Genomic DNA, 24,361 nt, shown 5'->3' with positions numbered 1-24,361 from the left:
GAAACCTCCCATTTCTATAGTCTTTTCCAGGATGCAGTGCAGGAGTGCTTTGGAAATAGCTTGTTGGAGAAATAGAATCCATTCTTTAAAATAATTTTTCAGGGCAATACAGACGTGCTGTGCTCTAAGGACGCTCTGTACTGTAAATGAGACTCCAGATTTGTAAAAGTGTTAACTTTCAGGTTAATTTTACTTAGTGAAACTTCCTCAGTGTATTTAGAATATGATTCAATTTATATAAATTCCAATGCACCAGAGATGTGAAGTGAATGATGTCAGGTAGGTTAAAAGAATAGTTTGATGTTTAGTTGTTTTTGAAAATATTTAAGTTTGATTTTAGTTTGAACTATTTTTTTCTTTATGCAACAACAACAATAAAGAACTTTTGGTGCTGTTTACTGTTTAGTAAAAGTATTATTTAGGTTTGATTCAGAGTTAAAGAAATAATAAATGTATTATAATAAATGTTAAATATATAAATCCATGTAAGTTTTGACTTACATTTTGTTTTGGTCCAAATCCTTGTCTGAAGCACAACTTTTCAGGCATACAGATTTGGATATTGTTCAGTCATTTTACAATTGTGTTCAACTCTTCATGACCCCATTTGGGCTTTCCTTGGCAAGGATGCTAGAGTGGTTTGCCGTTTCCTTCTCCAGCAAATAGATATTAATCAGTGACTCTTATAGCTACTCATCAATTGCCTACTATGTCCCCAGAATGGCATTAGATATTAAATATTGTGGGAATACACATGTAGTGTAAGACATAGAACCTGACCTCAAGGAGTTTACAATGTATTTGGTGAAATGAAACTAGAGTGAAATAATTAGAAATCAATTCAGTTTGATTCCATTCAAATAGACAAATATATGAATTACCAGCTATATGTTAGTCATTGTTGTAGGTAGTAGAGAGATGTGAAGATGAATAAGTTATAATTTCTGTCCTAAAGGAGCAAATTCAAATGGTAGAGGGAGTAAATCTAGTATAATGCAAAACATGCTATGTCATAGGTATGAAAAATGTTATGAGATTTTAGAAGAGGAGGTTTTGCATGTAGTTGAGGGGCCTCAAGAGAAGCTTCATGAAGGACATGGCATTTGAACTGGAACTTGAAGGATGGTTAAAGTAGTGATTTGACTAGTAAATTTAGAGAAAGAGTAAAGGAGAACATTTATGACAGAGGGAATAATATAAGTGAAGACCTAGAGGCACCATAATACATGGTGTATTGAGGTATTAGGATAGAAGACATGTAGTAGGATGACTAGTGAGGAGAAAATCACAGAAAATATATTGGGGCCATATTGGAAGGCAATTGGATATTATTAAGTATTCAGGATAGAAATTTACGAGGCGAGTGATAATATATACTATGTAGTAGTGAATTCAGTGCAATAAGGAATTCTGGGTGAACCAAGAGCATGGAACTGGCAATGCGCACCATCACGTGGAGTGAGATACTTGTCTGATTTGACAAGTATTTTGTATCCCAAGTAGCTTTTTGGCCTCAAGGCTCTCTCCGTATAGAGCCATCCTCCACTTAGCAGTCAAAGTTGATCTTCCTAAAGCACAGGTCTGACCATGTTACTCCCCTCTCCCTAACCCCCTATCCATACTCAATAAACTCCAGTTGCTTCTTATTACCTTTAGAATAAAATGTAGCATGTTACATTTGCATTTGAAGTCCTTCACAACATGACCCTGTCCTTCCCTACAAGGTTTTGTATAGTCTTCTTTATCTACTCTATTATACACCTACATTGGTCTACTCATTGTTTCTCACGTGATACCACATCTTCCAATTCTTGACTTATACACTCACAAACTGTTCCTCAAGCCTGGAATGTTTTCCCTCCTCACTTCCATCCTTCTCTTGGTTTTTCTGCCTTCCTTCAAGATAGCTCAAGTACAACCTTCTTCAGGAGGCCTTTCCTAGTTCTCTTAGCCCATAACACCTTTCCCTCTGAAATTCGTCTCCATCTGCAATATACGTCTTGTCTGTACCTGACTATTTACTTGTCTTTTGTTGAGGACAGAAAGGATTTTTGCCTTTCTTTGTATGCCATGTGCTTAGCACAATGTCTCACTCCTTAAGTAAGTGCTTAATAGATACTTGTTGACTGACTGACTCTTCTGTTTGGAGGAATTAATTTTTTCCAAGTGGCTATTCCTTCATTGTTTCTCCTTGAGGAATTAAATTCCTATTTTGGATTCTCTAGTTGTATTAGTGTATTTTAACTAAGGGATGTTGTAAGTAAGGTATCCAAGGCCAGGTTATGAAAGTGCAACAGAATTGGAAAAGAATGAAAAAATTTTGTTGTTCTGATGTCCTGTGACCAGTCCTCCTGTCTCTGTGAATGTGAAGAAGTTGTCAGTCCATGCTTTTCATGGAATGGTCTTTATAACCAGTATGAACTGGACTGACCAGCTTTCTTAGCCAATTACATTTCTGCTGCATTTGGGTAGATGTATTTTCAGTCTTTTTCTGTGTTCTGTCTAACTCCCGGGAGGCAGAGTAAGGTGCCTGTGGTGGCTCAAGAGAATCTCTTATTATAGCAGCTAATATTTACGCAGGGCTTAAAGGTTGCAACTTTTTTTTTAACCTTCTTTGTAAGACTGAAAGCAGAATGAGATTTGAGAAAGAAAGGAAATTAAACTAATAGAAACGTAGTTGCAAAAAGGAAAGCCCATACTAAGGTTACCACCTCTACAATGTTGCCAGGGGCAGACCAAATGCTGACCATACCTCTCTCCTCACACCAGCTCCAAACTATGTGGGTCAATGGCAAGTACTTTCATAGGCACCACTCTTCTAGATTTTTGGGAGATCAAAATAAAAGTTGATCTACTATTCAGCTTTTAGTTCTACAAATCTAGATTTCAGGAGAGTAAGATGTGGTGACGAAAGATTGATGTATGTTGGAGTCAGGAAGGGACTTGAGAATTCAGTTGAGATTGCATCATGTCCTTTGCTTTTTTCATTTGTTACCAATAAGATCATGGTTAATCCTTCCATACAGAGAGGATCTAACAGAAAAACCCCAACATGATATTCAGAGGATTTTTTTGTCTCCAAAGGCATATTATTTTTTAATGTATTTTTCTTTTTTAATAAAAGGATAATAAAAGCATACTGTAGCATAGGAATTAGGAATTTGCTCATTAAATGCGTGTTAACAGCTAAATATGTATTTTGCTAATCCTGATTTGTGAACTGCAACTTTCAAACATTCTTTAAATTGTTCTTTTTCATTCCTATTCATTCTTCTGTGGAATCAAAAATTTCAAAAGGTACCTCAAAGACCGTTTAGACTAAGGATTAACCACTTTTTCATCATGGCCCTCTTTGACAGTGTGATGAATCTCTTCTCGGAATAATATTTTAAGTACTAAAAGATATAGGGTTAAAAAGGAAATGAAATATGTTGAGCTACACTTATTAAAAACTTTTTTAAAAAGTTCTTGGACCCCAGGTTAAAAACCTTTACTATAGTTCAGTACCCTAATTTTGCAGATGAGGAAAGTGAGACCTTAGAGATTAAATGACCTATCTAGGGTTATTCAGCTAATTATTGATAAAACCAGGACTAAAATATAGCTCTCCTGACTCTCAGCCCAAAGGTTGTACTTCTATGGTTTTAAAGCTGTTTACATATCATTGTAGAATTGATTTTTATTTTGAGGTTAAATAATTGATGTAAATCTAGTACCAAGAGAGGGAAACACTCTAAGGTTGGATTTAGAAAATGTTTCCATTTTATTTAAAAACATTATAGAGATTGAAGCATTGACAAGGCTTTCCCCATACATCATCCTAAAGTAGTCATTGGCTTTGTACAAAGACTTTTAAATTACTTATGTCAGGACATTTACCTTATTGATGGAAATTTTTAATGTAAGATGGTGAAGGATGGACTGCTAACCCTGGCCCCCAAAGTAATAGATTCATACACTTGTGGTTTGTGTTAATATGCCAGTCGTTAATATTTAATGCTCTTTTGTCTTCCATTTCAGCCCGTCTCTCCCTGCCCTTGATTGGCAGCTGCCATCTCACTCAGGACCTTATGAACTTAGGATCGAAGTACAGCCCAAATCCCACCACAGAGCTCATTATGAGACCGAAGGAAGTCGAGGGGCTGTGAAGGCATCTGCAGGAGGACATCCTATTGTACAGGTATCAGTATTTTTTCAAGACAGGAAGGTTTATTTGCTCTGACATGCTCCCTGAAGTTTTACTTTTTGGTATTCTGTATCCTATCTTTGCAGAGAAAACCAAGTGTAGCTCCTCCTTCTATTCATTTCCTTCCTTCCCTCTCTACTTCCTTTGCCTTCTCTTGCCTTCTTTTCCCTCTTTTCTCCTTTTCTTCCTTCCACAATGATCCTCTCATATCATAAACAGTCTAGGTGCTTGAGTTGTCTTTGTTTTTTTTTTTTAAAGTATTCTAGGTGCTAGCTTTCTTTTTAATATGTTTAGAAAAGAATTAGAGTACCATGTGATGTTTCTCTCCAGGATGTTTTGATTGAACCAAAGTTTTATACCTAAAAAAATATACATGCTAAACTTGGAGACAAGCTTGTGCTAAGTAGGCAATGTTGGGAAGATAGATTGGTATCTTAGACAATCTAGTCTTTGTGAGAAAGTTGGGTCACTGGTTACTTTTCTTCTTTGTTTGTCTATCCCTAAACATTTTCTATTACTCATGGCACATAGATCCTTTACAAATTATAAACAGATTACATTGAAATCAGAAAATCAAATCATTGAGTTTGAAGAAGATGAACACCACAAGCAAAGAAGATGCTTTGGCCCACCCTGGGAATTCTTCTAACTTTCCAGATGGTGGCAGTATGGATCACTGAGGGAGAGTGGAGGAAGTGGTCCTTTCTTTTACCTTCATGGCTTCTTTTGATGGATTTGAGGGGCTCCCGGGTGCTGTTCAGATTCTTAGTGTGCTTTAGGATAGAGAGAAAGAGAATGAAAGGAAAGCAAAGTTAACAACCTGGCAATCTGAAGATTAAAAAAAATTTCCAAGTGACAAGTCTTCAATGAGTAAATTTTAATATTTGTCAGCATTATTGTGAGATACCGTACTTTGGCCAGAAATCATTTATTTTTTAGCCACAGTCTGAGTCAAAGGTTTTTTCCCCCAGCAGCTAGGAGGTACAGTGGATAGAGTGCTGGGCTTGATTGAAGTCAGGAAGACTGATCTTCCTGAATTCAGATCTGGTCTCAGACACTTACTAGCTGTGTGATCCTGGGCAAGTTGCTTTACCCTGTTGGCCTCAATTTCCTCATCTGTAAAAGTTGCTAGAGAAAAAATGGCAAATTACTCCAGTTTCTGTGCTAAGAAAAGCCCAAATAGAGTCAGAAACAGTTGGATATGATTGAAATGACTGAACAAAAGCCAGAGTTTAAAGTAGTGAAAATCAAAGCTGGATCCAGCCCACTGATTTATCTTAGGGCACTTTGGAGCAGTCACTTAACACTTGCTGGATCTCAGTTTTCTCATCTATAAAAAGGTGGGTATAGATTAGATAATAACTAAGAACATTTTTAGCTCTATGATTTTATGATCACAGTCTGGTCTATAAACTATGGCCAGGCCAAAAAATAAACCATAGTACCAAGCTATTCTTACAGTCCTACATTGGCCTTGTATGTGAAACCATCCTGAATCCCAGCTTGTAACTGGTAACGCAGTTATGTATAAATGCACAAGCCTAGGACTAGGAAAGGATTGAGGCTGGAAGTGCACTATTTAATGGACAAACCTGTGAATTTGACCACTTCACCTGACATTAAACCTTGTTCAGACTTCATCTACATTTGCCCAGTGACTTAGATAACCTTTTAACTAATTCCCCAGATAGATGCTGTTTGGGTGATTTTTCCTCAACCATTGTAGGACCAGTGCTTCTAGCTTTTGTTAAAAAAAAAGATTATAACATGGTTTTTGGATTTTTGTAGGCCTGGCTAAAGTTTCCATTTACTGCTGCAGTGACCATCCAGAGATTATTGACATATACCTCATTTCTAACGTTAAATCTCTTCTCCTCTCTTTCCTTTTTGTTTTGGTTTACTAATTCGAAAGTTTGACTCTTGCTGTCTAAAAAGATAAGGCCTGGATTAGGATATCTTTGGTTTATTTGACAATTAAGGACCATATATAAAAAAGAAACTATTGATGCTCTGTATCACATAATAATATTAACAGTAACTAGCATTTATGTAATAATCACTTTAAAAATGTAATATCATTTTATCCTCATAACAACACTGGAAGGTAGGCGCCATTCTCATCCACATCTTACAGATGAGGATAGTGAAGCAGACATAGGTCAAGTGATTTACTCAGGGCCCCACAACTAGTAAATACTGGAGGCCAGATCTGAACTTGCCACTTACCATGGTGCCTGATACATAATAAGTGCTTAATGAATATTAATTGACTGACTGTGGGTCCATCACTCTGCTCATTGTACTATCTAGCTGCCTTCGTAAATATGTCTATGTGTGTATATACACAGACATCTGGTAAAAGTGTGAAATATTTTTTTTTTTAATGTCATGAATTGACATTGCATTCAATCTTGTTTTGTCTCTCATTGCAATGTTTGTCCCACAAAGGGCATCTCTCTAAAAGAGTAAAATGGCTCAACTGATAGCCTCTACTTTTCTCTTAAGTAAAAGAAATCAGAGAATCTCTGTAAGTAAAGGCCAGATAGAGTTTGTTTAGAATGCCATAAAGAGGTTTCCTGTTCAGCTATGAACTTGAGCTCTGAAGGCCCTCCAACGTGTGTGTGTGCGTGTGTGTGTGTGTGTGTGTGTGTGTGTGTGTGTGTGTTCATCCCACATCCCGACTTCATAAAGAGGCTGGAAGGAGTGGGCATTTTATTTTCCTCACTACTTTGTGTATGAGAAATGCCACATGGTCATGTTATCATTCAGGAATAATAAACATGGTCAAATTGGAGAGCAAATTCTAAGTGAAGAGAGCAGCCCAGAGACAAGTCAGACAGCAGAGGTCTATGTAAAAGGAACCCATGGTTCCTGAGCCAAATTCTACCCTCAGATGAATGTCTGCAGCTCATGTTGACTTTAGTACTTTTCCTGCATACATCTAAGGGTAGAATTTGGCTCTTTTCATGGTGACTCAGTGTGGCATTTCCCCACCTCATAAACATTTTGAAAAAAAAAATATGGTTTACTTTGCTTTGGGGTTAGGACATTGAGGATGAGGTCTTTGACCAGTAAGCCTCATTGGTAGCAAGGAAGCAGACATAACATCTACCTTCTGGCACTACTTTTTGTCTACAGAAAATTCATAATTAAAAAAAAAACCCAGATAAGTTTTTTGAGGGATTTGCCTTTTCTTTCCATCACAGGTTTTACCTAACAAAGTTTGAAAATTCTTTCTTTTATGACAATAGTCACTAACTTCCAAGGACTACGTTAGAGATGAGAATGTTTTCATCTGGCCTAGAGCTCCAGGTTGTACAGAATATGTACATAATGTTTCTTTTCTTTTCTTTGCCCCTAATCATGAAACTGGTTTCCCCAACCCTGTTATTTGGAAAATAATATGAGTTGGAATGGGCCCTCCGCGGGGCTTTATACTATTTGTGTATTTATTCCACTGAAGTAAACGAAGAGGAAGAGAGGAAAGGGAGGCTACAGAAACAAATGGTTGGTTTTCAATGCCAAAAATCAGTGAAATGGAATCGGGAGGAAGCATGCTGAAAAGCTAAGTACTTTAATGGAACATATGTGAATGATATTAAAGTGATATTTGTAGCCACACACTTGATGCCAATTAATACCTATTCAGGTCTCCACATGATGCGAGGAAATGTCAATGGAGAGACACCAGTGCACCATGGCCAGTCTGACATTTCAAGTTTCCACCTTGCTAGGTGGAAAAAGTGGTGAAAATGCCAGTATTTTAGTTAGCCTAAGTAACTACAGACATTTCCCTCCCCTCTCCTGCTTAAGTTTTTAGTGAATGAAAGTGTGCCATTGCTGAGTGGAAAAGATAGTGTACTGAGAAAGGAAAGAAGACTGGTAAGGAGGAGAAATGAAAGTAAAGTCATGTTACTGTAGTGAAACGGTGTTTTCAGTAAAAGCCGAGGATGTAGATTTATTGTAGTTTTTCTTACAGAAATGTAGAAACCATAGAGATCATGGGATTATGATGCATATATCTGGCACCTTTCCTTTTAGAAATTCAAAGTTTTTAGGCATCACTCGTCTCTTCACAATATTTCACCAAGAATATAGTGGTTATTGCTACGAGGCAGATTGGTCTTGATCGGTCATTTTTCAGTTGTATCCAACTCTTTTTGGGTTGTTCTTGGTAGAGATACTGGAGTGGTTTGTCATTTTCTTCTGTAGTTCATTTTAAAGATGAGGAAACTGAGCAAACAGGGTGAAGTGACTTGCCCAAGGTTACACAGCTATTGTCTGAGGCCAGATCTGAACTCATGAAGATGAGTCAGGAAGTCAGTATGCAGCTTGATGAAGTAGTAGAATAAAGCATAAGCTTCAGAGTCAGAGTTAACTTCACATCTTGGTTTTGTCACTTACTTTGTGACCTTAAGTCACTTTGCTTTCTTGGATCTCAGTTTCCATGTCTCTAAAATGAAGGAGTTGCATTATATGACTTCTATGGTTCTAAATCTTTTGGTCTTTATTGACTTATGGAGGATGTGACTTGTTTAAAACCTCTATGAGTTAAGAGAAGTAAAACCTACAGGACACAGTACTTCTCAGGAGTAACTTAAAACTTAAGTAGACTTCTATTATGTTCTTTATTTAAGAGTGTGGCTGTCTCCTTAAAGAATAATGCCCAGTGAAAATTAGTGGTATAATAAATACCCAGTCAAGTCTACCTTTTGTGTTTTACTAGTTCTTTTTGTCTCTGATTGGGATGTATGGCATCTTATAGAATTTCAACTGGATGTAAGATATGTGTTTTACAACTTATCTCTATGGAGTGGAAGAAGCAGAGAGGGAGGAAGGTCGAACAGGAGGAAGATAGGTAAGAACCACTATAGTTGTGCAGGGCAATTACAGGAGAATGGAGGATACTACAATTGAGGAGCTTCTTATATACCCAGGGTATCCTGAAAGTCTTAGTGCAGTTTTAATCTCTCTCTCTGTCTCTCTGTCTCTCTGTCTCTCTCCGTCTCTCTCTCTCTCTCTCTCTCTCTCTCTCTCTCTCTCTCTCTCTCTCTCTCTCTGTATCTACATATACAAATACACATTTGTTATTGTTCAGTTGTTTCCAATTCTACATGACTCCATGGATATTGTCTATGGGGTTTTCTTGGCAAAGACACTAGGGTGGTTTACCATTTCCTTCTCCAGCGTGTCACCATTTTGTGGATGAGGAACTAAGGCAAATAGGGGTTAAGTGACTTGCCCAGAGTCACATAGCTTATAAGTATCTGAGGCTAGATTTGAACTCAAATCTTTGTGACTCCAGGCTCAGTGCTCCATCCATCATACCACCTAGCCTCTTTTACACACACACACACACACACACACACACACACACACACACACACACACACACACACACACACACCTGTTTAGTGATGGTGGAGGTGAGCTGTGAGCTATTTGAATAGTTGTAGGTCAGTTTCCTTAGCTTTCTGGCCTTATCTACTATATCTCCTCACTAGAGAATAAGGAAGGTTCTGTGCCCATGAGCCATCTTATGAGTACCAGGCTTAGAGCTAAGAATTCAAATCTGGCCTCAGATACTTACTGAACGCATGCTCCTGGACAAGTCAATTTCTTTCTACCTTAGTTTCTTTTTCTTCATATGTAAAATGGGGAAAATAATAGCACCTACTTCCTAGGGCTGCTGTTGAGGATAAAATGAGGTAGTATTTGTAGTGTTCTGAAAACTTTAAAGCACAATACGAATACTAACTATCCATTTACAATGATTACTCAGTAAAGTCAACTTGGTAGTCTCCTTTTATGTTCAACATATGGCTAGTTTGTACACAACATCCACTCTCAGGACCTCTCTGGTATGTGAATGAGGTTTGGATGGACCATGAATGATGTACATGAGGCTGTAACTATGCAGATCAAGCCTCTTATCAAGGGGATGGGTAGAGCCACAGAGTTTGGAACAACTAGTTAGTGGTGATACGCTGCCCCCCCCCCCAAAAAAAAAACTAATTTAAAAAAACCTTTAACCTTTTCTTGGTAAGAAGGAGGCACTGTGATGCAGTGGAAAGAATACTCTCATTGCAGTCAGAGGAGTAGAGTCCAAAGCCTGTCTTTGTCATTTATCTGTGTGACCATAGGTAAGTTGTTCTTCCTCTCCACACCTCAGTTTTCTTATTTGTAAGATGAGGGATTTGTACTAGATGGCCTTTCAGCTACCTACCAGCTCTCAATATATGATCCTCGGTTTCTCTGACCTGGGGCAAGGAGAAAGAAGCTGTAGTTATAGACTGAATGTTTTTGTGTTCTGAGACTGAACTGACATTCTACTCCAAGTGGTGAGCTAAATCTTCTTTCATTTCCTTGAGAGCAGAGGAGATGAGGTTATCAGGGAGGGAGTTATAGTGACTTTCATTAGGAACAGGACGGACCTAATAGTCCAATGCATGAAGGGGAGCCAGCTGTTTGACTATTTTAACATGAGTTTGCTGACAAAACAATGATTAGGTAAATTAAACAGGTTTCTGCTTTGGGCAAAATACCTGGGGTGGGAATGGACTGTTAGGAGGAGGAGGGAAACAGGGCGGACTCCATACTCTTATTATACTTATATGTGTACCTCTGGATACCTTTCTGTGACCCTAGCCACTATGCCACTTAAAGCCATCTCAAATGTCACCACTTCTGTCTTTAAAGAATAATGTCAACCAAATGCGGTGCATAAAAACCAGTAATTCTCATGGGTTATATGGGATTTCAGGGTTATATCCAGTCTCTGATGTAGTTGACTGTGAACCTTTTCTTTGGTTACTATATAGTCTCTGAACCAAAATCAGGACATGTGATCTGACCAAATACATTTCTTTTGCAAGTTTGTTAAAAGTACATTTTCTTCTCTTGGAATTGGAACTGTTTAGGAAAGGCAACCATGTCCATTTTTAGAACTAAGTTATCCTTTTTGGAGTAAGAGTTGGACCAGGGGATCTTTGAGTTGGAATATTGGATGGGGAGTCTGAAGACTGGTTTTCAAACTCTGACTTTATCACTAGTTGTCTGAACTTGGAGAAGTCACTGATCACTTCACAAGGCTCAGTTTTCTCATCTGTAAAATTGGGAGAATGAGATCTGTTATGCCTTCATCATTGGGTTGTTGACACGATCAAATGAAAGAATGCTTGTACAACACTTTGTCAGCTTTGAAGTGCTATATAAATGTCAATTAATAATATTATTACTTACCTCATCAAGCTGTTTTGAGGCTTCTATAAGAGAACACATTCAAAGTATTTTCTAATTATGATGTACCACAGAAATATCACTAGTCATTCTTTTTGCATAAGAGTGAAAAATGAAAACTACCCTAGGCTACTTGTAGAACTTTTAATAAAAGTGGAACTTCTTCTCTCAGTTCCTGAGGATCTTGGTTAAATTTAACTTACGATGTTTAGACCTAACCTCTGTCTATCTCCCCCTCTGCTCCCTTTCCAACACTCTGAGTCTGTACATTTATTTGGAGTGATAATTCTCAAACTTTTCCTCCCTCATCATACTCCTAAGCTCATCTATAATTTCTCTGGCCCCCATCAAACCATAGTTTGCTTCTCTCTTGATAAAGCAAGTGGCATCAACTAAGGGTGACCAGGAAAAAGTGCAGGAGAAAGAATTGAGAAACACACACATCCACACACACATGCGCGCATCCAAATTTTCTTAATATATTTCTGGGTCATAGTCTGAGAAACAAAAAAAAAATTGGAAGAGGTGGATAATGATTTATTTTTTCTTTTTTAAGACGTCTTAGTAAGTAGTATTGCTTGACACAGAACAGTTAATATATTTCATCTTGAGTTTGATTCCACAGTGATACATATAATAAAATTGTTTGCATTTCTCTAATCCAAGTATCATATGTACTGAATAATGTAGAATCATCATTATAAAGGAATGTGTACGTGTGGAACATTTGCGGGTATGCTTTTAAAAATGAAGTATTTGTCAAAAATTATGACTTTTTCAGAAATAGAAATAACTATCTCCTTAAAATGATTTTAAATGAAAGATTAGAACATGGAAAAGGTAGCATGTTAAAGCAGCAACATCATCTATTGACTAGTTGAGCTAAAAAGACAACGTTCTTGAAGATGAAGCAAAATTCAAGTTTCTTTGTAAGCAAAATTATTTATTTGTTAGCAACGTAAAGCATTTGCTACCATTGATGTGGCCAAATGAATTATGTATATGAAACTGAGGTAAGTAAGAAAGAAAGAATAGAGGTTTTTAAAGTTTAATTTTCAAGATAGTGGACTAGAGTTGACTAAAAATAGACCTTGTGTGTAATTATAAAACACACGAAAATAGAAAACTCCTTGTCTTTGGTGTAACTCAATAACCACAGAGTTTTATCCTGTGTTGAGTTATTTGAGCATATCCTTTAACACCAGAAGACTCTGACACCCTAACCTTATCCTTACTTCTCAAAAGCATTACTGTAACATCAAACTTCAAAAAAGAGGAGACCATAAATTAACTTGATATAGGGACCAACTCCTTTTAGCCACCAGTGTTACAACTAGTAGATGAAAATTGTAGACTTTCAGGTGATACAATGGATAGAGTTCTGGGCCTGGAATCAGGAAGACTTATCTTCCTGAATTCAAATCTGGCCTCGTACACTTACTAGCTGTGTGACCCTGGACAAGTCACTTAACCCCCACCTGCCTCAGTTTCCTCATCCATAAAATGGGAACAATAATAGCACCTACCTCACAGGATAGTTGTGAAAATCATGTAAATGTTAGCTATTATAATTATTCTATTATGACTCACTTTTCAAATGTCAGTTCACCAAACAGATATAAAAACATGTGATTTTCTTTTTGATTGTGATCATAGGATAGTCAATAATAGAGCTGGGAAGTAGCTTAAACATTCTCAAGCCCAACATGCTTGTTTTGCCAACAAGGACCAGGGAGGTAACACAGTTAATTAGTTAAAGATCTGATAGCAGGACCCACATCTCTTGAGTCTTAGTGCTCTCTGCTGGATGTGTGTGGGTGGGGTAAGGTGAGAGGGTGGAGGGAGTGGGTTTCATTCTGTCTTTAGGACTTTCATTGGTTTTTCAGTTACTCAGAGTTTGACTTTTTTGGTTCTTTCTTTGTATCTCTGGTGCTTAACACAGTACCTGGAGAACAGTAAGTGTTGGATAAATGCTTTTTGATTGATTCTTTTAAGGATCTTTTAATTTTTTTTGGTGTTCATTGTGCATATTGTTCTCTTGGTTATATTTATTTCACTCTGTAGCATTCATATAAATCTTTCCATTCCTCAGAATTCTTTGTATTCATCAGTTCTTACTATACAATAATATTCTGTGCCATTCACATGCCATCATTTTTTCAGTTATTTCCCTATTAATGGGTACAAATTTTGCTTCCAGTTCTGTGAGAGTAACTCTATTATCATCCTTTGCAACCTCTTCATATTCCCCCCACTCCTGTTCCCTGAAGTGTTAATAGTTAAACCACCCTTTCATACAGATGGAAATGTCATCCTCATGTTGGGGAATATAAAAAAACTGGCAAACACCTGCTAGCCGGGTTGCAGTTCATCATTAAAATCCACACAATCACTCAACAACCCAGACTGTGAGCCCAGTTTTATAGCCTCATTTTAAGATGGCCATACTTAAAAAAGCAGATATTTTTCACACTTCTTACTTCCAAAATTAAAGATTGTTTGAAAGGAGCAAAAGGATGAAAGTAAAATGATCTAGGAACTGTTTGTTGGCATCTATCAAAATAAAATACAAAGAGACTAGGGAAGGTTTATTCTAAGAGTTACTTAGGACAGGCTTGGACTTTTTTTTTTTTAAACTTCATCAGGTTGCTCTCTGCCAGTGCTTAGCTGAAATATGGTGGCATAGTTGTCATTCAAACCATCAATCAGCAAATATCTATTAACCAACTGCTATGTACTAAATGCTGAGGATACAAAGACAAAAAGATGAAATACCTTAAGACTGAATGTTGCTGGTCCAATGGTTCTTAATCTTTTTTGTTTTTTTGAGTCATGGACCCTTTTGGTAGTCTGGTGAAACCTATGAACTCCTTTCCAAAGTGATGTTTTTAAATGTATAAAGTAATATGCGTATATTAAAAAGGAAACATTTTATCTGTTTATCTCTCTCCATATACATCTCTATATTGGTATATCTATAAAATCTTTATATCTTGATATGATGTATAGATGTTTATAGATAGATGGATAGGTAGGTAGATAGCAAACTCACAGACCTTGGATTAAGAACTCCTGCCTTTGTAGATTTTCCTAAAAGTATCTTCTGGAGTTCAGGATGCTAATGGCATTTTCTGGCCTTTTGGGGACATCTTACTTATTTTCAGCTTCACTTAAGAAAGGGGAATAACATAAAAATTGTGTCATGCCAGTTTCCCAGGAAATAGTGGTTAACAAGGCACAAAGACCAGTTTGGGGCCCCTATCCTCTTAAAAAAATTCAGTTATTTAACTAGCCTATTTTTTTCCTCCAGTATTTTAAAACAAATTTTATGTTGCATAATGAAATTCATTGAAAAGGAGGTGGATTTAATTTACCTTAAAAATGCACAATTTATACTATTATTTCTAGAACACAACTCAAGCAAGGTTAAATTTGTTCATGGGCTCAGGGGGTGGCAGGGTGGGTCTTTTTCAAATGAGTAATTGGGGATTTTTTTTTTAAAAATGAGGTGATCATTCTAAATAGATCTTTGATGTGGTTTACCTGCCTTATAATTAAAACAATGGTTTCTAGAAATCCTCTCTTGCATCATCTTGCCCCAAATGGTGATTCTCCTGCAGTGTCACTCAGTATTCCACCTTCCTACCTGTCTCTCCATCTGTCTGACTTATTGTCCAGCTGACTCTCTGTCCATCTGTATATTTCCCTGGAGGGATGGTTAGATGAATGGGTAGCTATTTCTATGACTTATCTTCTGTCTCACTCCAATCCCCAATACATGAGCTCTTTGATTGCTAGTAGACATGAAGGGAGTAATGCAAAATTCATAGTGTTTTATGGATTATTTTGTAATCATTCATAAAACCCTGTAGAGGTGACAGATGTGAGTCAAGAGTATGTCAACATTTCATTCATGTTATCTATTCTGTACAGCAGCAGTTCTGAAACTTGTTAGTCTCAGAACCCCTTCACATTCTTAAAAATTATCGAGGATTCCCCCAAGAGCTTTTGTTTATGTTAGTTATATCTACTGATAATCACCATATTAGAAATTAAGACATTTGGATATTTTTTTGAAAATAGTTTTGACCTCACAGATTCCCTGTGGTCTTGGGGAATCACCAGGAATCCCTGGACCATACTTTGAACTGCTGTGCAATTTGGTCAATATTTTTCACGATGCCAACTGGATGTAAAAGAGAATTTTGAAGGAAGAATTGGGCTCACCTTTTTTAACTTTTGTCATCTCTTGATTCTGTCTATACTTGATTTTTAAAAATTTAAGTTCTACCTTGTCCACACTTATTATATGAATCCAGTTTAAGACATACTTTAAACAGACATCATTTATATAGTAACAATCTGCCCCTTTTTATTTGTACATTCTTAATGTTACCATTGTCTCTGATCTCTGATGAAAGTTTCTATTCATGACATAGGTTTTCTGAGCACCACAGAATACTCTGATTTAGGATAACTCTGTGCATAGAGCATGTAACATCTTGGCATTGACTGGAAACTGGTGGTCATAGGGGATCATTGTAGAATGGTTGCCTTTATTTTCCCATTTAACCATCTGTTCATCATGGTGGGACACCTTCTGATTGCCTCTATCCACTTTGAGTAAAGCTCCGTAGGTGGAATCGGATGTCCAGTTTGCTGTTTAATCTCCCCCCTTCCTTTTTTAATCAGTAAGTCATAGGGCATGATCAAAGATTTTTATGACTGTTCTCTTTTACCTTTCCAGTAGATGAAGGAAAGGGAAAGAGAACATTGTATCAAAATGTTACTACAGAGGACATTTAAAAAATGCCTTTTTGACTTTTTAGTATTGGGGAGTATTTAGTATTTAGTATTTTTAGTATTAACTCAATAATTACATTCTAATCCTGGGTTTTTAGAGTCAATAAATTCAGCAACTAGTATTTACTGAGTAGTTATTATCTACCAGGTACTGCACATACGAAGAAAAGGCAAAAAAAGGCCCTGCTCTCAAATGCACCTTAAAGGTCATCAGCCCCAGAGGTTGTACTATAGGGGATAGGCCTTTGAACTGAGGCAGGAAAACTGGTTTCAAATGAAGCCTTAATATAATCTTAGCTGGGTGATCTTAGGCAAGTCACAACCTCTCAGAGCCTTAGTTTTCCACATTTGTAAAATGGGGTTAATAACTATGCCATCTGCATCATTGGGTTGTTGTATTTTGTGAAGGTTGTGAGCATTTCGATATGCAAAGAACAGAAAAAGAATTATTTTCCATCTTAATCTTTTCTTCTAGTCCTTACCTTTTGACTAAGACCATGTATTTTAGTCTTCTTTACCCTCCCGACTGATTTTTTGATATTTGTGTTACTTTTCTCCACCTTATTATATTTCACTGCCATGTTGCTTTAACCATTTCTATAAGGCTTTTATTAGTGACTAGTGGAGAACATCACAAATATAAAAGCATCCCGCATGAAGAATCAGCAAATATTTAGAGATGCAAAGCAGGTGAGAAACAAAATTTAAAATCATTTTGGTGAAGGGAGACACAGATACAATGTTAAAGTTAAATGAGGCATTCCAACGTAGCACCACAGTTTAGACTGAAATAATTTTCAGTGAGTTTAGAAGTTGATATATGGATCCCATCAATATTTACTTTTCATGTTAAAATCACATTTGAAATCCTGCTTAGCTGGTTTTGAGTTATGCAAATGTGAGGGAGCATACATCACTGCTTATTTTTAAATATTCATCTATAATATGAATAAATTGTGGATATGTATTCTGGAAAAGGAAAGGCTCTGGGGGGTTAGATAGTAGACTTCTTATATATGAAGGGGTGTTACATGGATGTGGAAATAGATCTGTCCATTTGATCCCAGAGGAGATCAGTACCAGGAGTAGTGAGTTTAAGTTGTGAAGAGACCTTTTAGACTTGATGCTAGGAAAAGCTTTGTAATGACCAAGGGTCTTTAAAAATGGAATGGACATCCTCCAGAAGTGGTGAGATCCCTAGCCTGGAAGATCTTCAAGCAGAGAGCAGACAACTAGTTGCCAGGTACCTCGTGGCAATGCCTTTTGTGTGTGAGTTGCATGAGATAGTCTTTTGAGGTACCTTTCAACTCTCAAATTCTACAATTTGGTGACTAATGGGCTACTCCTTTTGGACACATTATAGATTCACAGAACATTAGAACTGGAAAGGAGTCTTGAGGCAACCTACTCTAGATTTACAATTTTAAAGATTAGGAAACAGAATCTCAGAAAGGTGGACCAACACAGCTAGTCAGTGGTAGAACTGAGACCACAGTTATCTCTTCCACATTACGGGGGTTAGAGGTGTCGCGTCCCCATGATCTGGAAAATCTGTGTAAAATTTTTTGGCCCTCCTTTCATACCAAAGAAGAAGTCTGAATTTTTTTTTTATGGGATGCCAGGCCTAGAGGCCTGTGGGCTACCCGAGTCTTCCCTTACCTCTATCGGAGGTCTTCGGTTGGCCAAACTGGATGCTCGTATGAGAGAAAGGATGTTCCAGAGTCGAACAAGGGTTGAGCTTTATTTCAGGGTCTAGTTACAAGTGCAGGGGAATTCTTCCTTAGGAGGGAGCGAAGAATCTCCCAAGGAGGCAAAGATCTTACAATAAGAGATTGGAAGTAGAAGTATAAGTGGGGAGAGAGGGGGAGGGGAGAGAAGAAAGAGGGAAAGCGGAGCCTTGTGTCCTGTCCGCTCTGCACCCCTCCGCCCAAGAGAACTTTCAGGCTTTCCTGATCCTACTTAAGCTCTCCAGTCACATAGTTTGCATCTGAATACCGTGCCTGTTAGGTGTGCCCAGATCCGGGACAATCTCGAGGGCGGGGAGAGCTCTCTCCCATCACGTTTCTCACGGGAAGAGGCGGAAATACACGAGATAGCTCGGTTCACCTCGATTCCCAGTCATTTCCTGGGGGGTCTCATGAGAACTCTCAGATTTGGAAGTTCCCACCTTTACCCGCCCAAGACTGTCCACATGGAATTGAGCTTCCAACTCCAGCAATGGGATGTTTAAAATTTGGGTCAAGTATTTGGTCTTAGGCTATATTATACAATACATATATTCTTTGCATTTCTGAGTTTCTAAACTTTTTTCTGCTAGCCTTTGCATGTCATCTGTGGCTTCCACAAAACTCCCCCTAAATTTCAATTTAATTTCTTATGCTGACCCATTGATATACTGAAACCATGATGGGGAAAATTGTGATGTGGAAGGGATAACTGGAGAGCCTGGCTTTCCTGACTGCTGGTTCAACATGATTGCTGTTTCATCCAGGATGGTCTGATGACAGTTCTTCAAATGACAAGGAAATAGTAGGGTTAGCTACTTTCCATAAGAATTCTTTGATACCATTTTTAACAAATTGTCTACATTTCCAAAGATTTTCATTTGCAACGGAATGCAATAAGATGGTCTTCAGGTCCAAAGGCAACCAAAACAAAATCTTTTTTGGCAGCTCCAGAAAAGATTCTGACAAGGCTACATTCTGGTGCTTTAAGTTATATCTGTAAGATATCAGAGAAGATTTTTTCCCCCAACTAGATTAACTCTAAAGCGCTTGCATAGCAAACCTTTCCTATTAGGTACCTGGATAAATGCAACAATCTTCACCGATGTCATTATTTTTAATGATAGAGAGGAATCTTTTTAATTTTGCCTTTCTGACTCTGTAGGGCACAGCAGCACCTGTGCAAGGACAGAAAAGTATTCTACACTCATCCCTTAATTTACCTGCAGCCTGGACCTTACAAAAGCCGCTGGCTAATGCAGCTTTCTAACAGTCAAGATGGCATCAATCAGACACCCTGGAAAAATATTGTGGAGTATTTATTCCTCCTCCATCCTGTTTCTTTTCCCACCCCTCAATGTGACTTCATTTGGAGGCTTGTTCTCCTGAGTTCTGCACTGAATAGCTTCTTTATAGTTTTGCAAAGGACCAGAATTTTAACCTGAGTTTTGACCACAGGTTAGATCGAGCTTCATATTTACCAAGCACGAATATCACATGCCAGTCAGCATCCAGAGAATAGAATGACTAGTACCCTGGACTTACATTTAACCACAGGACTAAAATAAAGTGAGTTCTACCATCATTTAATAGTAAGCTCTCAAATATCATTTAAAATGTACAAAATATCCCCTTAGCTGTCTCCCTGTAGCAAAGCTGATCATACCCCGAAAGTAAGGGATTTCTATCTGCATGGGGAAAAATGATTAGTTTACGCTGAGATATGGCAAATAGAATTAGAATCAAAAACTCAAATTCTGACCAAGTGATAACATGGGTAAACCAATAATCTTGCCTTTGGCATAAGGACCAAAGGTAGATCAGGAAGCCTCGACTTCCCTTTTGTGGAATATGTGTACGTACCAGTAGAATGGTTTTTATGGTAGTCATCCTAGTTGGGTCTGTTTACTTTAGTGGCATGTGCCAGATCTGACAGTGCTTCATCAACCCTCTGTATGCAGCGTGCTTCCAGAGCTTACCTTCCTTTCATGACTCTATAATGAATATTATTACCAGCCTATGAGGAATTAGGTAGCCTTAGAACAAGGCATTATGCATGTTGGATATAACTCTTTTTTACTCTTAAACCTGGCATTTTAAATCGTGCTGCTGTTACTGTTCCTTTTACATTATGTGTAGTGTCTTTTCTCCAGGGAACCAAATGTAGTTTACAAAGTTTTAAATAATGTAAGAAATAATTTTGTCAGCAGTATTTTAGTATTGTAGACAAATAGCAGGATTCTATATATTTATTTAACATCAGATGAGGTGGCTTATTTTACTCACTGATTTATTTATTCCCATTTTTCTTATGTGATTTGTTATATTGTATCTCTTTCTATTTTGGAATGCTTCCTTAGAAAGGATTATTAAACTGGAATGAAAACCAGTTAAATAGTTATTACTGAAATAAATTATTATTTGATGGCAAAACTACTTAGTTACAATTAGAAGCCATCCATTTGAGAGTCACAAAAGAGCAGAAACTCTGCTCCAGACCTGTCAGGATTACTGCGTATTGACATGTACCCAAGAGTTGAAATGAAACACGGTTAAAATTAAAATGCAGGCCTAACCAAAAGCCAGATGCTCCATTATAGGCCCTTGCTTGCTTACCTGCCAAATACTGGGTAACCTGCATGAGGCAAGTAATTAATTTTTTATAAGTCTGCCTTGGTAACTAGACATCTGTCCTCTATTCTTAAAGCAATATTTCAGGGCAAATGATTGTTTCCTCCCCTGCACTTCCAATTACATAAAACCTAAAGAATTTTCATAATTTTATACATGCTATATCTCCACCTCTGCACATGGAACTGGATAGAATATTCATTGTTCCTTTCTGTATTGAATTTAACGTTGGTCTGTTCCCTCTAACACCAAATAGAAAGTCTAGTATCAGATTTCTCAATCGCTCCCACTGAATATATTGTCGGATTTTATGTCTAGTGTGGATTTATCATTTATTTTCCTAAAGAGAACCCTGACAGGTCTCCTTTGAATGGCAAAGAGAGAAGGTCCATTGTGCTAGAAAGGAATGTAATTGGCCAGCTTTCGTTTTGTCAGTGTTGCAAAGTAAAAGAAAGCGTCCCCATCACGTGAGTGTTTAAAGTAATAATCCAGAGAGAATTACATAATTGGTGGAGGGTTGGGAGAGAGAAGGAGAGAAACAGAATCGTATGGTGCTCCACTTACTTATGGTAAAGGAGTATCAGTTGCAGACAGGTATGTAAAAAGGATTTTAAACACCTGTTAGAGCGTTTCAGTGTTAAGTAAAACTTAAGGAAATGCAGCTTTGGGTTTCCATGCAGACAGTATATACATTGGGGAATAAAAGTCTAAGGTATTGGTTACAAGTGAAAACCCACTCACGACGATAAACAGCTCTTAAAGGGACAGTATGATTAGTCTCCAGAAATCTTAAAAAGTTTAAGCTGTTCCATTTTATGAGTCCAAGGCTAAAGAATTTAGAGATCCTGGGTTCACTGTTGAACTAGAGAGTTCAAAAGAACTATTGAAATAGTCTACTAATTAATATTCAAAATAATGCCCACCTCCTCTTTATTGTTGTATAGTTTGTCCAGGTCTATTATAGTGTGGTATAGAGGATACTGGGATAGAAGTGAAGAGATTATAGTTTGAGTCCTGACTGTGCCACTGACCACATATGACTTTGGGACACTTACCTCATCAGTTTGGGTCTCAGCTTCTCCTATTTCTATAATGAGAGGCTTTGCTACTCATCACAACATGGAGGTCACAGGGGCATAGATTCAGTACTGCAAGAGACCTTAAGAACATCTTGTCCAACCATCTTATTTTATAGATAAGTGAAGAGATTTGCCCGTGGTCACACTTACAGGGAATAAGAGACAGGATATGAACACAGGTGTCCATGCATTCTCAAAGGCTATGACAATAGAGTCCAGTCTCTGGTGGATCTTTCCAAGCTGGAAGAGCTACTATTACTGTATGTCTGTTGTCTGAGGACCAGCCTGTCTAGGGAAGAGGAAGCTCATCACCAAGCAGGCTGCATGATGGAGAGTTATTTTTGGCTCTAGGAATTCTTGAAGGCTCTCTGCAGTTATTATAGTGCATCTATCCACACTGTTGCATTGTTGAAGGGAGGACTCATAGTGATGAAATGACAGGTCTTCAGGGTTTCGATTTATTAAATGAGAGGGTTGGACTAGAGCTGGAGTATTGGTGAACTGGATTTTTAAAAATGCTTTGCTAACTATATTTTAATACATTTGATTTCCTTTGTAATTTTATGTATTTTATTTTATGCATTTAACAACATGATTATGAGAATAGGTTCATAGGCTTGACCAGACTGCCAGGGTAGAGAGTTCATGACACAAAAATAGTTAAGATGCTGTAAATTAGATCAGCTCTGGGGTAGCTAGGTACACAGTGGATAGAGTACAAGGTCTGGAGTCAGGAAGACCTGAGTTCAAATATGGTCTCAGATACTTGCTAGCTGTGTGACCCTGGGCAAGTCACTTAATCTTATTTGCCTCAGTTTTTTCACCTATAAAATGAGCTGGAGAAGAAAATGGCAAACCAGTCCAGTACCTTTGCCAAGAAAATCCCAGATGGGGTCACAAAGAATCACACATGACTGAAACAACTGAACAACAACAAAGAATCTCTTTAAGGTCTTTTCTAGTTGGATTTTCAGTCATGTGGTGGTCTATAAAGCATCTCTGTTATGGAAGAGGAGGGGGGGAAAGAAACTTTTGGGAAACTTAAACCCATTCTCTCCTTTTTTTAGGACAAGGGCAAGGAATGTAGCTAAAGAAAATGCCTAATTGTAGGGGAGACTTGAAGGTGTTGTCTCAGTATAGCAAAAGCTCACATAGGGTAAAGACAATTACTATGACTTTTCAGAGATTAGAAGAGCATTTCCCTATTGTTCTCAAATAGGAAACACAAAAGAAGAGAAGAAAATAGTAATGAAAGCCTAGAATTTGAGTTTGCCCAGTGTAAGCATTTTATCTTCTGTAGGATCAATATACAAAAATTAATGGTTGGTTGGCTGATAATGGCAGTCATAGACAATAATTGGGCGTAAACAAAATGTCCTGAACATAACAATGTATATAGGATAATTTTACCACACACTGATTGGATGGTATGATTTTGCTTGTTTCAAATATCCCCGACCTTTACTATCAGTTTACAATTTCTTTCAATCCCTCTCTTTTCTACCTCCATGTTTCTGTCTAAAAATCATGGCATGAGCTAAGATCAAAATATATATTAAAAAAACTCCCCAAATTCAAAATTCCCTGAAATCTATTCAGAGAACTTGGCAGAGGATGGGGGGGTTGTCTGGACCCCAAGGTAAGAACATTTGTCTGTCTATTCAGTTGTCACAGTGTTAAGAGAGAAGACCTGAGATCTTTAGGCAGACATGGACCATTAAGCCAGCAGATCTGAGTTGGTCACAACAGCTGTAGCTCTTCTCCCTGCAGGGTGAACACTGGGCTCTTGTTTGCAGCATATAGGGCCCCTTTGGTCTGTTCTAGCACAGATGCCTGACTCTGCTCCAGAGCCGTGGGCTTCAGTATTCCAGAGGGCGATGCACACAGTCATCCTTTTGATGGCGAGTAAGGGGGTGGGCATCACTTCACCATTAACAGTACCCAGTTATAGCCTGTTCATCTGATCCAGAATGGCAGGACAGCTGTTCACCCTGTGGAATTTACTTAAGTAGAGTCTGGCTAGGCATTGTATAATGAATCCCTACTCATAAGCTGAGCAGGTGACTACCATTCTGTGGTTTCTAGGGCCCTGAAAAGCCTACTTACCCCAGATTATCATCCCTATTAGCCTGGGATGGCATAGTCCTCTTCCCATCCTGCCAGGCCTGAAATGACTGACATTTGAGCCAGTAGTGGGTTAGACAACAAAGAAGAGGGGGGTGGGGATGTTTCTTGTAGGCCATTGTTACCTTGGAGAAGTCCTCTAGGTCTCTTTCAGTAGCATATTCACTCAGTTTAACTGATAAGATCAGGCAGTTGTCACCTTGAAAGACACAGAGGTTGAGGCCTTGAGTAGAAGAAACATTGGGCAATTAAAAAGTTTCTCTAGAGAGGTATGGTGGTAAAGGTAGAGAATCATTGGCATGAGTGACAACATAAAAGTTTTTAGATAGGATGGTGAGGACATAGTGTAAGGACACCAAGAGTGTGTGGCAAGACAAAGGAGGAAGAGAAGTTGGACAAAACCAAACTTTACCTTCAATTTCTGTCTGGATTACCTCTGACAAGTAGGTGAACATTCAGAATAAAGTCTTGCTTGTGGAAGTTTCTATTCAGTCCTGGATACCAATCTTTTTTTTCCCTACTGTACAGAAATTTCACAGAGTAGCTGGCATGGGGCACAATTGGGCAACCCAACG

At 37.9% G+C, this 24,361-nt stretch overlaps 1 protein-coding gene across 4 annotated transcripts in view; it reads left to right on the top strand.

Moving 5' to 3' along the window:
• NFATC1 (nuclear factor of activated T cells 1) overlaps positions 1-24,361 on the top strand; it is a 205,011-nt gene that overhangs the window by 54,598 nt on the left and 126,052 nt on the right. For all 4 annotated transcript variants that reach the window (XM_072604047.1, XM_072604044.1, XM_072604046.1 and 1 more), the window contains exon 3: positions 4,021-4,180. In XM_072604047.1, the coding sequence (XP_072460148.1) occupies positions 4,021-4,180 (160 nt within the window). The remainder of the gene's footprint in view (positions 1-4,020; positions 4,181-24,361) is intronic.

The sequence above is a fragment of the Notamacropus eugenii genome, chromosome 4, assembly GCF_028372415.1.
Source record: "Notamacropus eugenii isolate mMacEug1 chromosome 4, mMacEug1.pri_v2, whole genome shotgun sequence".
In the NCBI taxonomy this organism is placed as follows: Eukaryota; Metazoa; Chordata; class Mammalia; order Diprotodontia; family Macropodidae; genus Notamacropus; species Notamacropus eugenii.
The sequence above is the reverse complement of the archived record's forward strand: the minus strand, read 5'-3'. Positions and strand labels throughout refer to the sequence as shown.